The sequence below is a fragment of the Delphinus delphis genome, chromosome 13 (assembly GCF_949987515.2).
Source record: "Delphinus delphis chromosome 13, mDelDel1.2, whole genome shotgun sequence".
In the NCBI taxonomy this organism is placed as follows: domain Eukaryota; kingdom Metazoa; phylum Chordata; class Mammalia; order Artiodactyla; family Delphinidae; genus Delphinus; species Delphinus delphis.
In genome coordinates this window covers 46,775,834-46,789,592 of record NC_082695.1, presented here as the reverse complement: position 1 = coordinate 46,789,592, position 13,759 = coordinate 46,775,834, and the positions used below count along the sequence as shown (strand labels likewise).

The 13,759-nt window shown below is 37.9% G+C and overlaps 1 protein-coding gene across 1 annotated transcript in view; it reads right to left on the bottom strand.

Moving 5' to 3' along the window:
* Positions 1–321: 321 nt before the first annotated feature.
* RNF125 (ring finger protein 125) overlaps positions 322–13,759 on the bottom strand; it is a 41,211-nt gene continuing 27,773 nt past the window's right edge. The window contains exons 5-6 of the mRNA XM_060028854.1: positions 7,515–7,622; positions 322–4,777 (exon numbers count right to left, since the gene is read on the bottom strand). Of these exons, the coding sequence (XP_059884837.1) occupies positions 4,691–4,777; positions 7,515–7,622 (195 nt within the window). The 3' untranslated portion in view covers positions 322–4,690. The remainder of the gene's footprint in view (positions 4,778–7,514; positions 7,623–13,759) is intronic.

Genomic DNA, 13,759 nt, shown 5'->3' with positions numbered 1-13,759 from the left:
TGACAGGAAGGGTAATCCTTTGCTGTGAGGGGCTGTCCTGTGCACTGTAGAATGTTGAGTAGCATCCCTGGCTTTGATCCACATCCTGGGCAATAGCACATCACAGTTATGACAACCCCAAATGTCTTGACATTGTCAAGTGTCCCCTAGGAGGCAAAATTGCTCCCTTTTGAGAACTACTGGCCTAAATGAAAGTATATTTTCAGGATAGATATTGCTGAATGATGACAATTTAAACAACATATGAGGTTTAAAAGCATAAAAGGGTATTAGATGTAAAAAATTATCAAGAACCATGTTTAAGAACAGACACAGTAGATATTTTAATGAAAGCAATGGTCCTGCCATTCTTTATTTCTCACAATAACACATATTTACAGAAGAAAAGGAATTGTACATTTTAATTTCTGATCATTATACAGATTTATTTTTTGCAGTTGAATAATAAAAGGATGAATCTCTTAGTGACTTTTTAAAATAATTTCAATGTTACTTGAAGGTACTAATTATATGTTAAATGTGTTCAGTAACTGTTGTAAGCTCGCTTGAAAACAAAGGACACTTAGCACCCAGTAAAAGTAATAAAGTAAGATCATTAGAGCCAGGATCTTTTAAATCTGACCTGAAACTATCTTCACCGTAGATTCCCAATCCAATTTCTAAATATACGTTTTAGAAACTTGGGTGAAAAAATTATGTAAAAGGAGGGCTTCCCTGGTGGCGCAGTGGTCAAGAGTCCGCCTGCCGATGCAGGGGACACGGGTTCGTGCCCCGGTCCGGGAAGATCCCACATGCCGCGGAGCGGCTGGGCCCATGAGCCATGGCCGCTGAGCCTGCGCATCCAGAGCCTGTGCTCTGCAACAGGAGAGGCCACAACAGTGAGAGGCCCGTGTACCGCGCAAAAAAAAAAAAAAAAAAAAAAAAAAAAGTAAAAGGAAAATCTCCATAGGTTTTTGTAGGATTAGAAGAATTTAGTTTTTAAAGAATAATATGTCAATCAGTTTTTCCCTCATAAGGCCTTAAAAAATTGGCACCTTGAGGTGCTATTAAAAAAAAGGAGTGAAATTTTTTGCTTAGTCAACAGCTTCAAATATTGGTTTTCGTTTTTTAAAACAATGAATTATAAATTCCTTTTAATAAAAGGTTAAAGGCACAGTGAAACAATGAATAATAGTTGCACTTCACTATTTTAGAACTCAAAATAATTCAAAAGGCAAAATAATTCAGGTGGCCAGCACCTGGTTTGTCCCGTAGGGGGCAAAATTATAAGGGATATCCAGGGACAGGATGTAGAATTGCTGCACTGAGGTTTAACAGTGGCAGGTGACTTAAAGCTTTACTCAAAATACAGTTTTGAAGTTTTTTTCAAGTTTTACAGATTTAAAGATGCCTTTTGTATTGCTTGGAATTAACAAAAATTTATTTTCTGGATAGTGAGTACTAATACTCAGAAATATATTCTTTTATTCTTCCGGGACTATATTTTCAATCTAATGATTACCTCTTAAAAGTTCCTCTCCTTTTGCCCTTGTTGTCCAATAGGTTTTGCTTTACTGGTTGAGCCATCCAAACTGTAGGAAGAGAGGTGGTGAAACTAAAAATCTGTTGTTACTTGTTAGCAGCTGTGAAAAGCAAGCTTGAAACTAGTATCTAAAAGGGAGGAAATATGGCCCTCTAGGTTTCACCCAGCTTTACGTTTTTCTAATTACCTTGCGGTGGATGGCAGAATGGTAAGCAAGGCTTTTAAGAAGTAATGGATAATTTACTATAGAAAATTTTGGGGAACATGGCTATGACTACATTTACGCGTAAGTAACAAAGATGTTTATAGACGATTACAGTTAAGAAGCTAACCACAACCAAGTAACACTTTATCCTCAGGAGCTGAAATCACGCATCTTCGTAGCTTCTTTGCTTGCCTTCAAGATGGAAATATTACTCTATGTCCTGGATTTGTCATTAGAGAGCCAAATATGAAAAACGGAGCCATCAAATAAGGAGTTGTAGCAAGCACTAAACATACAGGTACTTGAAGAACTAAGCTAAATGGGGGATAGAAGAGAGTATTGTATGTTACACCAATAGGTTCTCAAAAAACGTTTTTTTTGGTCTTCCCTGGTGGCGCAGTGGTTGAGAGTCCGCCTGCCGATGCAGGGGACACGGGTTCGTGTCCCGGTCCGGGAAGTTCCCACGTGCCGCGGAGCAGCTGGGCCCATGAGCCATGGCCGCTGAGCCTGCACATCTGGAGCCTGTGCTCTGCAACGGGAGAGGCCACAACGGTGAGAGGCCTGTGTACCGCAAAAAAACAAAACAAAACAAAAAGAACATTTTTTTTTTTTGTTCTGGCCACGCCATGCGGCTTGCAGGATCTTAGTTCTCCCCGTTCAGGGGTCAGACCCGGGCCCTGGGCAGTGAGAACACAGAGTCCTAACCATTAGACCGCCAGGGAATTCCTTGAAAATGTTGATATAGTACAACTTTAAAAAATAGGAGATTAGGAAAAAAAAAAAATAGGAGATTAGGGAGAACAAATGAAAAACATTTTTAATTGTACCAGCTATCATACTGGTGATGGTTTATTAGTATTATTATTCTGAGACTGTTGCATGCATAAAGTAGATGAAGGAAACGAATAATTGTGGGATATTCCTGTGTCCTTGAAGACCAAGATTCTCAGTAGAGAAAAACAAGAGACACAAATGTAATAGAAAAGACTAGGCAAAAACCCTATAGTACTTAATTTGATTTGCAAGTATCAAAATGAACTCATGAATAAGTGTTTTATCTTAAAAAAAAGGATATTTCCTAGCTCTCTCCTAGAAACAAAGACCAATATAGCCACAGTGAACTTAACAGTCACAATTACAGTTCTGAAGCACTATTTCTCACTGAAAGTAACCAGGCTCATTAAGAGAAATGGCTGATACCAGGTCTGGGGCAGGAAACATCCAAGTTGAGCCTGGAATAGTCTGTCATACGAGACTACAAGGAAGCCAGTAAAGACTGCTAGAGTAGTATCAAAAGGACTCAGAGTCAACTTGATAAGGCCCCCAATGACCAAAGATAGGACAATTTGGGCTTTAATAAGGCAGTATGTGAAATGGATTAAAGCCTATCAAATATGTTTGAATCCATGAGTTCACAACACTTAAAAAAAGTGATCTACAGAGGATGATAGAAAACAAGTTTATTATCTTGAAATTTGGTAAATAAAGGGGAAAATTCAAGTTTATTTTCCCTTTCCTATATGAACTTGACCACTGGTTAACCAAATAGTAGATATGGGGAAACACCTCTTTATAAAACTGTTCCAACTAATAAATGAAAAAGAAATGATAGAATATTCTCCAACCCACAACAAATCAATGGATCTAGACACTGAGTATCAATTTCAGCTGACATCCCAAGAGGGAACCAGACATTCTGCGCCCTCTGTTGAAAGAATACACCATGATCTATGGTCTGGCCAAAAGGTTGAACCTGAGTCTGCTCAGATCTCTGGATCCATGTGTCAATATCCAGAGGATAGAAGAACATGCTGAATTGTGCCATGAGTATGCAATTAACAAAATATAGACAGTGGGAAATTTATAAAACCAGGTTCTTCTGTAGGTAAATTTTAAGGAAAAGAAAGAAGGAGAAACCCAGAAAGATTAAAAGCTAGTGTGTAGAGACACACACTTGGGGGATAAACTAAGAAAGAAACGCAAGGAAGTGAGTACTATTAAAATCAATGTAGTGTTTACTTTTGTGGGGTTGAGGAAGAGGTTTGTTAACTGTGACAGGACACAGAGAAGACATCGAAGGTGACTGGCAGAGTTCTAAAAGAATGTTTCCTTATGAGAATGTAATAAGCTATATATTTTCTGTTTGGTTTTCAGTATTTCTGTTTATTTTATAATTTTCCTAAAAGATAAAATTAAAAAAAATCAAAGCCCTTAGGATTTTCCACTAAAAATTATGGATGTGAATACTTCTACTGTAAATATCAGCTGACGGTTCTTAAGAAGTTGCCTGTATTATAGAAATATTTCTAAATAATAAGCTACAAATATTTGAAAAATATAAAATCAAATTCTTATGTGTGCATAGTTATAAAAAATCAAAGCATTAAGTATACATTCCTAACATGAAATTTATTTTATTACAGTATTATGTTATACAATTTGGTTAAATGGATGTTGTCAACTGCCAAAATTTTCCTTTCCTACTCCATACAAGGTTATTCCTTTTATTCTATTAGCGGTTAGAACGTGAACTCTAGAAGAGATTTCACATTTCCTTGAATGACCACACTTTGTTTCACTCACCATAGAACAAAGATTAGTTATTTGACCAACCATGAGGGAAGTTATCAATATGTAGCATTACACACAATGTCATCCAATTTGCAAATATAGATCCTTCACCCACATACTCAGCCTTATGTTCTCTTCCATATATTAATGGCTGATGGAGACTTTTTTTTGCTGTTAAGTGTCTGAGAAACTCAAGAATGTAAAACAGACCTAAACCACCAAAATGAAAGCAGTTTTAAAATGCAGTATAACAATAAACATGGACAAACATATAACTGTGTTGTACACTTTTTTGCCCATCAAACATTGACAGTTTCCCTCCAATTCTTCAAGCAGCATCTTGAAAAAAATGGTGCAATTGTACGATCTCCTTCCCTTTTCTTTTAATACAATTATGTGGTGTTCGAGTGATTCACATATTCCAGAAGTGACCGGTCTAAAACCCTTTGAATAAGAGCTTCCTCAATTATATTAAAATCCTACAATAAAGAAAAATAATTAGAAACATACAGTCAGAGATGACAGTTTTCAGAAATTGGAGGATGAGAGTTAAGACAATGCCTCATTTTGCAAAGTGAAGCCCTGAATTTAGTCCAAGTTTCCACAAAAACTCATAGAACACAGGACTTTTGCTTTGGGGCTTGTGCATTTTCTATTTCATTTTTACTGCCTATCAGTTAACTAGCTACAGTCATAGTAAAATAGTTTTGATCTGGAATTTAAAGTTTTTATCTGATCTAACTAGTAGTTTTTAGTCAACAGTACGAATCCTGTCAGAGTGCTATGCTCCACATAAACATATAATAGTTAAGACATTCCCATAGATAAGACATGTAATAGTTAAGACACATAAAGTTAAGACATTCCCATAGGACTCATCAATCCCAGCAGTACTACTGAATATCTAGTTTTGAAAAAAAAAAGGTTGAAAACAAAACGCTCTTTCTCCTTGCTTCCCTATGGTAGAAACGGAATTCAAAACTTTAGGTCAGCACATTCTATAAATAGAGCAAAAAGTATTAAGAGCCCCATCCTCTGCAATCCATCTCCTCTTCGCCAATAAACTAAAAAAATAAAATAAAATCTTTATTGGAAGTCCACTCTAAGACATAAAAGCAAATAAATGAAATCCAAAGGAAAGCTATAAAGCACAGCAGAGCACAAGATTTGGACTCAATGCCAGGTTGTCCTGAGGCAATTTATTAACCTTTGAGCATCAGATATTTCATAGCTAAGTAAGGATAATGATATAGTACTCACTTCACAGAAGTTGCTGCAAGGAATAAAATGAGATAATTTGCATTAAACGCTTAGCATAGTACTTGGTAGTTTAGGAAACAAAAAATCAAAACAAAGAACACTGTTTCAACCTCACTTCCACATCCAAGAATATGGTTTTGAGTGGGTGTAAAGTATTCTCATCAAAGTGGCTTCTTCCTGACCAGCCCTGGGTCATACTTTGAATGATCTTGAGAAGAATGGACTGAACATGAACAGCCAAGACAGGCATGGAATCAACCTGGCTTTTAGAACGTCTTATGGAGCTAAGATAAAGAGAAACCCCTACGTGTTATGAAAAATGAGAACACATGGCTCTGTTGAGCGCTTGTGTGCCTTGGTGGCCAGAAAAGACATTATTTGAGAGACGGAGGAAAGAATATGAAGCCTCTGTAGTGTGGTTTGTTTGATTCTTCAAGTGGTCCTGATATTCCCATTTACTCTCTCCCCATCTCCAGTTTGCCTAACATCCGTGCCCTAACTGCAAATCACTCTACATGCATTATCTCATTTAATTCCCACAACAGCTTCTGGAAGCAGTATGTACTTTGCTCTCCTCACTTAACAAATGAACAAACAGAGGCTCCAATGTTAAATGCCTTGCCTAAGGTCACACAGCTGTGACAGGGCTGTTACTGAAACCCAGGTCAGAACCCAGGTTCCCTGGATAATCTGGATAATCATAGTGGGCAGATCAGAATGCATGGAGAAAAATTTCCAATGACAATCTTCAACAATTATTAAATTCCATCTTGAAACTGCATAAAAATAGTCAAAATCATGTGAAAATTATATGCAAATTCAAATTTAACCCTTAACATTTCATGTATTTAGATAACGTAACAATAAAATGTACTATTTCAGAACATGGCTATGAGTGATTTTTCCGCTCATGATAGGCAATACCCCTTTGCTGAAAGGGACTCAGGGGACAAAGCATTACTCTCACATGACAATGCGTAGAAAAAAGGCTATGTCAACCTTTTGCTTGTTATTACCATTTCTGATAACAGAAACTACGGTCGTAAGTATTAGAACTATTCATACTATACCACATTTTTCTTTCATCTTAAAAAAATCCTTAATATAATGAGATTGGCCATGAGTTGGTAGTTATTGATGGGTAGCTGATGGGTATACAGGGGTTCATTATATTATCCTACTTCTGTATATGTTTAAAATTTTTTCATAATAAATTTTTCTAACGTTTAAAAAAGTCCAATAAACATGAGAGTTGTGTTTTTTGTTTTTTGTTTTTTTTGCGGTACGCAGGCCTCTCACTGTTGTGGCCTCTCCCGTTGCGGAGCACAGGCTCCGGACGCGCAGGCTCAGCGGCCATGGCTCACGGGCCCAGCCGCTCCGCGGCATGTGGGATCTTCCCGGACTGGGGCACGAACCCATGTCCCCTGCATCGGCAGGCGGACTCTCAAGCACTGCGCCACCAGGGAAGCCCGAGAGTTGTGTTTTATAGAATTTAAATTAAAAATAGAGCCCGTGTGTCTCGCTACACTGATAATGTCATGTCTGTTACTAGCCATTCAGTATATTATAAAATGAACGCAAATTCTCTGAGCCATTTCCTTACCGATATGATTTCCTCTCAGCTATATAAGTTTTTAACTTCATAAAAATTATAACTATTAACATATTGGGAGGCACTAGAGTAGAAATTAAAATAATGTGAAAGTGAAATCTAGGTCTTTATACGATGGCTAATTATTTACATTACAAAGAAAATGATTTTGTCTAAGGCAGGTAACTACTTCACTATTAACAGTTTATAAAACAGCATGTTTTTATGATTTCCTACTTAATGCTAATACTTAACATTTTAGCTACACATACATTTTTTCCTCTACAATCTTACTCACTTGGATTAAGAAAGGTAAGCTAAACACAGCATAAAAACATAATGTAAAAGTAAGAAAATATACTTACTATGAAATCATCATAAAACAAAGTGTGACTGACTTGCAAATGTCTTATTAAGCTGCCATTGAAGCTGCCTGGATTCTCATTAGGTACTAAACGGCAAAGTGGACAGAACTGGAAATAAACAAGATCAAGAGTTCAAGAAAGAATTTTAAATAATCATTATTGTCAGAATTAAAAAATTAAATAACCATTCAACAAAATGAATTTTAATTTTATGAATCTATTGGCCATACCTTGGTATTGTTTTAGAATTGTATAAATATTAAAGCAACATAAAGAAATAAAATTGCACTTATTTCTTCACATGCATTTCTTGTATATAAAAGTATATGCTTATCATTTAAAAAAAATTAATTTATGTATTTTTGGCTGCATCGGGTCTTTGTTGCTGTGCACAGGGCTTTCTCTAGTTGTGGCGAGCGGGGGTTACTCTGTTGCAATGCGCGGGCTTCTCATTGCGGTGGCTTCTCTTGTTGCAGAGCACGGGCTCTAGGCACATGGGCTTCAGTAGTTGTGGCACGAGGGCTCAGTAGTTGTGGCTCACAGGCTCTAGAGCGTAGGCTCAGCAGTTGTGGCACACGGGCTTAGTTGCTATGCAGCATGTGGGATCTTCCCAGACCAGGGCTCGAACACATGTCCCCTGCATTGGCAGTCAGATTCTTAACCACTGTACCACCAGAGAAGTCCCTATCACTTTATCATTTAAACAATATTACAGTCAGTAGGTGTGCCATAATTTAATTAGTTACCTACCTCTTGGAATACTGACATTTTCTTGGTATGTGGATATTCTATTATTACAAATTATAGTATCTATATTGTTTACTTTTGGGGGCATTATTTTCTTAGGATACATGACCATAAATGGAGATTAGAGGGTCAAAGTTACGAACTTCACAGTTCATAATATATATTACTCTATAGTTTTATACTGCCACCAGCAATACAGATTATAATACACCAGCATCAAATAATAATACCAGCATCAGGTGTTAGTATTTATACATATTTTCCTAATTTAATCGCCATTAATGGCTCTCTAATAAAACTTTTGCATTTTGAAATATTTATAAGCTCACAAGAAATTGCAAAAATAACGCAGAGAGGTACCATGTCACAATAACCCAGCTTCCCTTAATGGTAATTTCTTACATAACTGTGGTACATTACCAAAACCAGGAAATCGGCAATTAACTAGACAACATCTGACTTAGATTTCACCATTTTTTGCATGAACTCATTTTTTTGGGTATGTATGTATAGTTCTATGAAATTTTATCACACATATAGAAATGCATGTAACTACCGACACAATCAAGATACAAAACTGTCCTCTCACTACAAAGAACTCCCTTGTTCTGCTCCTTAACTTCCTCTTCTCTCCCAAACCCTGACAACCACCGATCTCTTCTCCAGAACTTTTGAGACTGGCTTCTTTTCACTAAGCATAATGGCCTTGGGATTCATCCAAATTGTTGAGTGCATCAATATAGTTCCTTCCTTTTTACTGCTGAGTAGTATTCCATGGTATGGATGTACCACAGTTATCCATTTACCTTTGAAGGACATTTGTTGTTTTGGGCTGCTACAAATAGAGCTGCAATGAACATGTGCGCATAGATGTTTTGCGTAAACATATTTTCATTTTTCTAGGATTAATTTCTAGGAGTGTGAGTGCTGGGTTAGTGTTACAGTTAACTTTGTAAAAAACTGCCAAACTATTTTGTTTGTAAATGGCTGGACCATTTTACATTCCCACAAGCAATGAGTGAATTATCTAGTTTTTCCTTATTCTCATCAGCATTAGTTACTGTCAACATTTTTCTATTTTAGTTGTTTTCATAGGCATGTAGTGGTATCTCATCACGGTTTTAATTTGTAATTCTCAAATGGCTAATATAAATGACTCTTTTAATATATACCACTTTATTATGTCTTAACATAGGTTTTTTTTTTAAATTGTATTTCTTCGTGTATTCATTTTGAAAAATGAGATGCAGAATCATTACTGAGTTCCAAGTATATGTTAGGCAATAAATGAGGTGGTATTCTCACTTGATTGTCACAGAAACCCAGTGAATTATCATCTTTATTTTGTTGATGAACCCAATTTCAGAGAGGAAAAAAATTAGCTTAAATCTACACCACTTCAAGTATCAGAGCTCGAATCTAGGCCTCTACTAGACAATCCAATGTCCTTTTCATATTATAACAGTGTCTAATTTATCAGCTTGGATGATGTTTTTCTCTAAATTTAAATGAGAACTTTACATAATTCTTTTCTGTCTTATTATTTTATTGGGGAGGGGGAGTCCCAGTTTCAATATGCTCAACTTCTATAAATAAGGCCATTTAAAAATTCTGCTCTACTCAATTAATCTTAATGTCGTATTTTAAATAAAATTACATCATCTAAATTATTATTGCTTTATAATAATTAATGATTTCCTTACGTTCTAGCTATCTTGGTTAATTGACAACATGGCTATCCCAAAATAGCACTCCATCTACCCTGAGACCCCTACATAGTGAGAACAGAGCTGAGACCAAGAAACATTTTAATAATAGAAACAACCTAAGTGTCCATCAACAGATGAATGGATAAAGAAGATATGTGTACACACACACACACACACACACACACACACACACACACACACACACACACACACAGTGGAATACTATTCAGTCATAAAAAAGGAAATCTTGTCATTTGCAGCAACATGGATGGACTTGGAGGGTATTATGCTAAGGGAAATAGGTCAGTCAGAGAAAGGCAAATTCTGTATGATACCACTTATATGTGGAATCTAAAAAAATGACAACAAACTAGTGAATATAACAAAAAAGAAGCAGACTCACAGATATAGAGAACAAACTAGTGGTGACCAGTAGGGGAAGGGGAGGGGTAACATAGAGGTAGAGGATTAAGAGGTAGGGGATTAAGGGGTACAAACTATTATATATAAAATAAGCTACAAGGATATATTTTACAACATATATCCCACATATTGGGATTATGGCCAATATTTTATAATAATTATAAATGGAGTATAACCTTTAAAAATTGTGACTCACTATATTGTATACCTACACCGGTAACTTATATAATATTGTACATCATCTGTACTTCAATTGAAAAAAAAAAAGGATGTTGGCCTCACCTCGGCATGGACTTTATATGACAGTGAACGCAATGGGCAAATAACAGCCACCATATTAGAAGCTACCACTAACCTCAATCCTTTGGAGCATCTATTACAATGGACACCCAGCTCTATCCGTGGTTTCGATTAACTCCCACAGCAACTCAGCCAATTACAGGACACTTTCTATATAATGGTAAATACCATTTGGGTTTAGAAATTAAAGATAACGGAATCCAATGCCAAAAGAGACATGCACTGAAAATAATTATAGACAAATATGCAACCAAACTTAAGGTACCAGATGACACATCTAATTTAATACGAGTTTGGAAGCATATCTAATGAAGATTTTCTCCTTCTAACACGTTTATGCATATACGCTCCCACTGCCCAGTCCAGCCACAGATATTCTGAATACCCACGGAAATAAACTGCTGTGGGAATGAGGGCTCAGGCTCTTGTCACTACAGCTTTTAATTCCAAACCAACTGAAGTCCTGTCCCTTCCCATAAGGAATGAACCTCAGGATCAAGGCAGAAAGTAAGGCTACCTTTGAACCTGTGTGAATGGAAATATGATTTTTAGAATATCCTATTTTTCATATCACTACATCCTACTATGTGCTAGGTTCTCTGCCAAGAGCTGGGCATGCAGTGCTGAACAAAGAAATTAAGTTCTATGGCTTCATGAACCTAATAATTTGGAGGGAGAGACAGACACAAATACACAATTAACGAATTGTGATAAGTGAGAAAAAAGAGGGGAGAAAAGCAAGAGCTGAAATTAATTTGGGTGTCAGAGAAGTGCAATTTAAGTTGAGTTCTAAAGGATAAATAAGAACCAACCAGTGGGGACTTCCTTAGCGGTCCAGTGGTTAAGACTCCACGCTTCCACTGCAGGGGGCGCAGGTTCAATCCCTGGTTGGGGAGCTAAGATCTCACATGCCGGGCAGAACGGGGGTGGGGCAGGAAGCACACGAAAAAAAGAACCAACCAGTGAAAGAAAACACTGGAAAGTGAGAAGAGCCAGAAAGTGTGGTTCTTGCTGAAACGTCTTCCCTTTATAAAATAAAATATTAAATTTCTCTCAAGAGTGGTCTCATAATTCAATCTGAAGCATGCTGTGTGTGTCATTTGCCTTTTTTGAGTCCAATATTCCATAGATATAATTTTTCAAAAAGAAAAAAACATGGCAGAATATAATTACTGTGTGACAAAAAGGAGCTGTTCTGAAGGCTGCACATGAGAACAGTCAAAATTCCTTGAGGTTCATAACTTACTTACCCCTGTTTGCTTCAGCAACTCAGAAAGAAAAGATTAGTTGCTTGTGGTTTGATCTCTGAATTATCTAATTCTATCTGGAAGGCAGAATCATTTGCCCAAATCTCTAACCGCCCTGAAACTTCTTACATCTGGTAAGTCAGATGATGTCACTGATCTTATCTGAAGGCAAACCCAGCAATTCAGTCCTTTAGAGCAATAATTCCTTGTTAACTTCCACACCAATCCAGAAGCAGCCTTGGACTCAGCCCTCCTCGTCCAAGGATTCCACCAGGTGTTTTCACCTACGTGCCCCCAGAGGATCCCTAAGCACGTGACCCCAGCCCTGCCACAGTATCTGCATCCAGCCTTTTTCTAACCACAGGGTTTTTCCGGACTTCTAGTGGCACTAGATGCTTCAGAGTGCATGTGTCTTAAGCTTCTACACTTAAGCACGAAACACTAACACAGGAAACCTGAAGGTTTTCTGTTCCAGAGACCACTTTTACACAGCCCTGGTGTATTACAGAACCATGGCTTTTCTGAGCAATCGGTTCCTGCCTGAAGGCCTTGATAGCATCCTGGTCTTGTGGTAAAATTTACTTCACCTCCTCCACCTCTCCCAGGTTGGGTTCCCCAACTGTGAGAGTACATGGCCTCCTCTGAGAAATCTGCTCTAGCCTTGATTTGATATAGCTGCAAAAATGGTAGTAACCCGGCATCACCACCCGACTCATTTGCTACTACCCTGTGAAAAAGGCATCATCATATCATCATCTCCATTTTACAAATGATGAAACAGAGGCAAAGAGGTTAATGGGATTTTCTGCGATTTGCACCAAAGCTTATCTCCTCCAAAGCCTAGGCTTTCCTCCCCCCGCCCCAGGGCATTGCTGTTCAACAGAAATGTAACAGAAGCCACACACATAATTTTATTGTTTGAGTAGCCACATTACAAAAACTAAAAGGAAACAGGTGGGATTAATTTTAATAATATGTTGTATATAACTCCAGATATACAAATTATTATTATTATTTTAATAGAACTTTATTGAAGTATAATCGCTTCACAATACCGTGTTAGTTTCTGTTGCACAACAAAGTGAATCAGCCATATGCATACATGTGTCCCCATATCCCCTCCCTCTTGAGCCTCCCTCCACCCCCCCATCCCACCCCTCTAGGTCATGGCAAAGCACCGAGCCGATCTCCTTGTGCTATGCTGCTGCTTCCCACCAGCCAACTATTTTACATTCGGTAGTGTATATATGTCCATGCTACTCTCACTTTGCCCCAGCGAAGCCTAGGCATTTTAACTACTAAATTCCACGATTCCTGGTTTATCTCTGTCCTTATGTCGGCTTTCTTCAGTGACCTCTATGACCTCTAAATCATAGAAGACCCAGTTTCCATGGGCCACCTTCAATCTGATGGCCAAACTGAGCGGCATGTGGACTGGACTTCTGTGGAGCAGGTACACAGTACCAATGGATGGACAAATATGGGGCCCTCCCTGGAGGGATGCTGTAATGCGGCCCATGGTCCAGAGTGCCTAGTGTTCCTCCAGCCAGAGCAGCACCCTGGGCACTACTGGTCAGGGCTCAGACTTTGTCGATAGTATCTCCTTCATAGGGTTGCTAGAAGGCAAAGAGGCACCCAGAACTCAGTAAATGGTAGTCACTATTATGCCATCCTAATGCTTTCTTCAAGCTTCCTCTAGGACGGTTCCCCAGGGACCTATCATAAAACACCTCTTTAGCCCAGTTCCTCCCACAGAGCAACTTGAGCAGGAAAAGCCCATGACAACCTCCTCTGCTGCCCCAACACATATCAAGCTCTT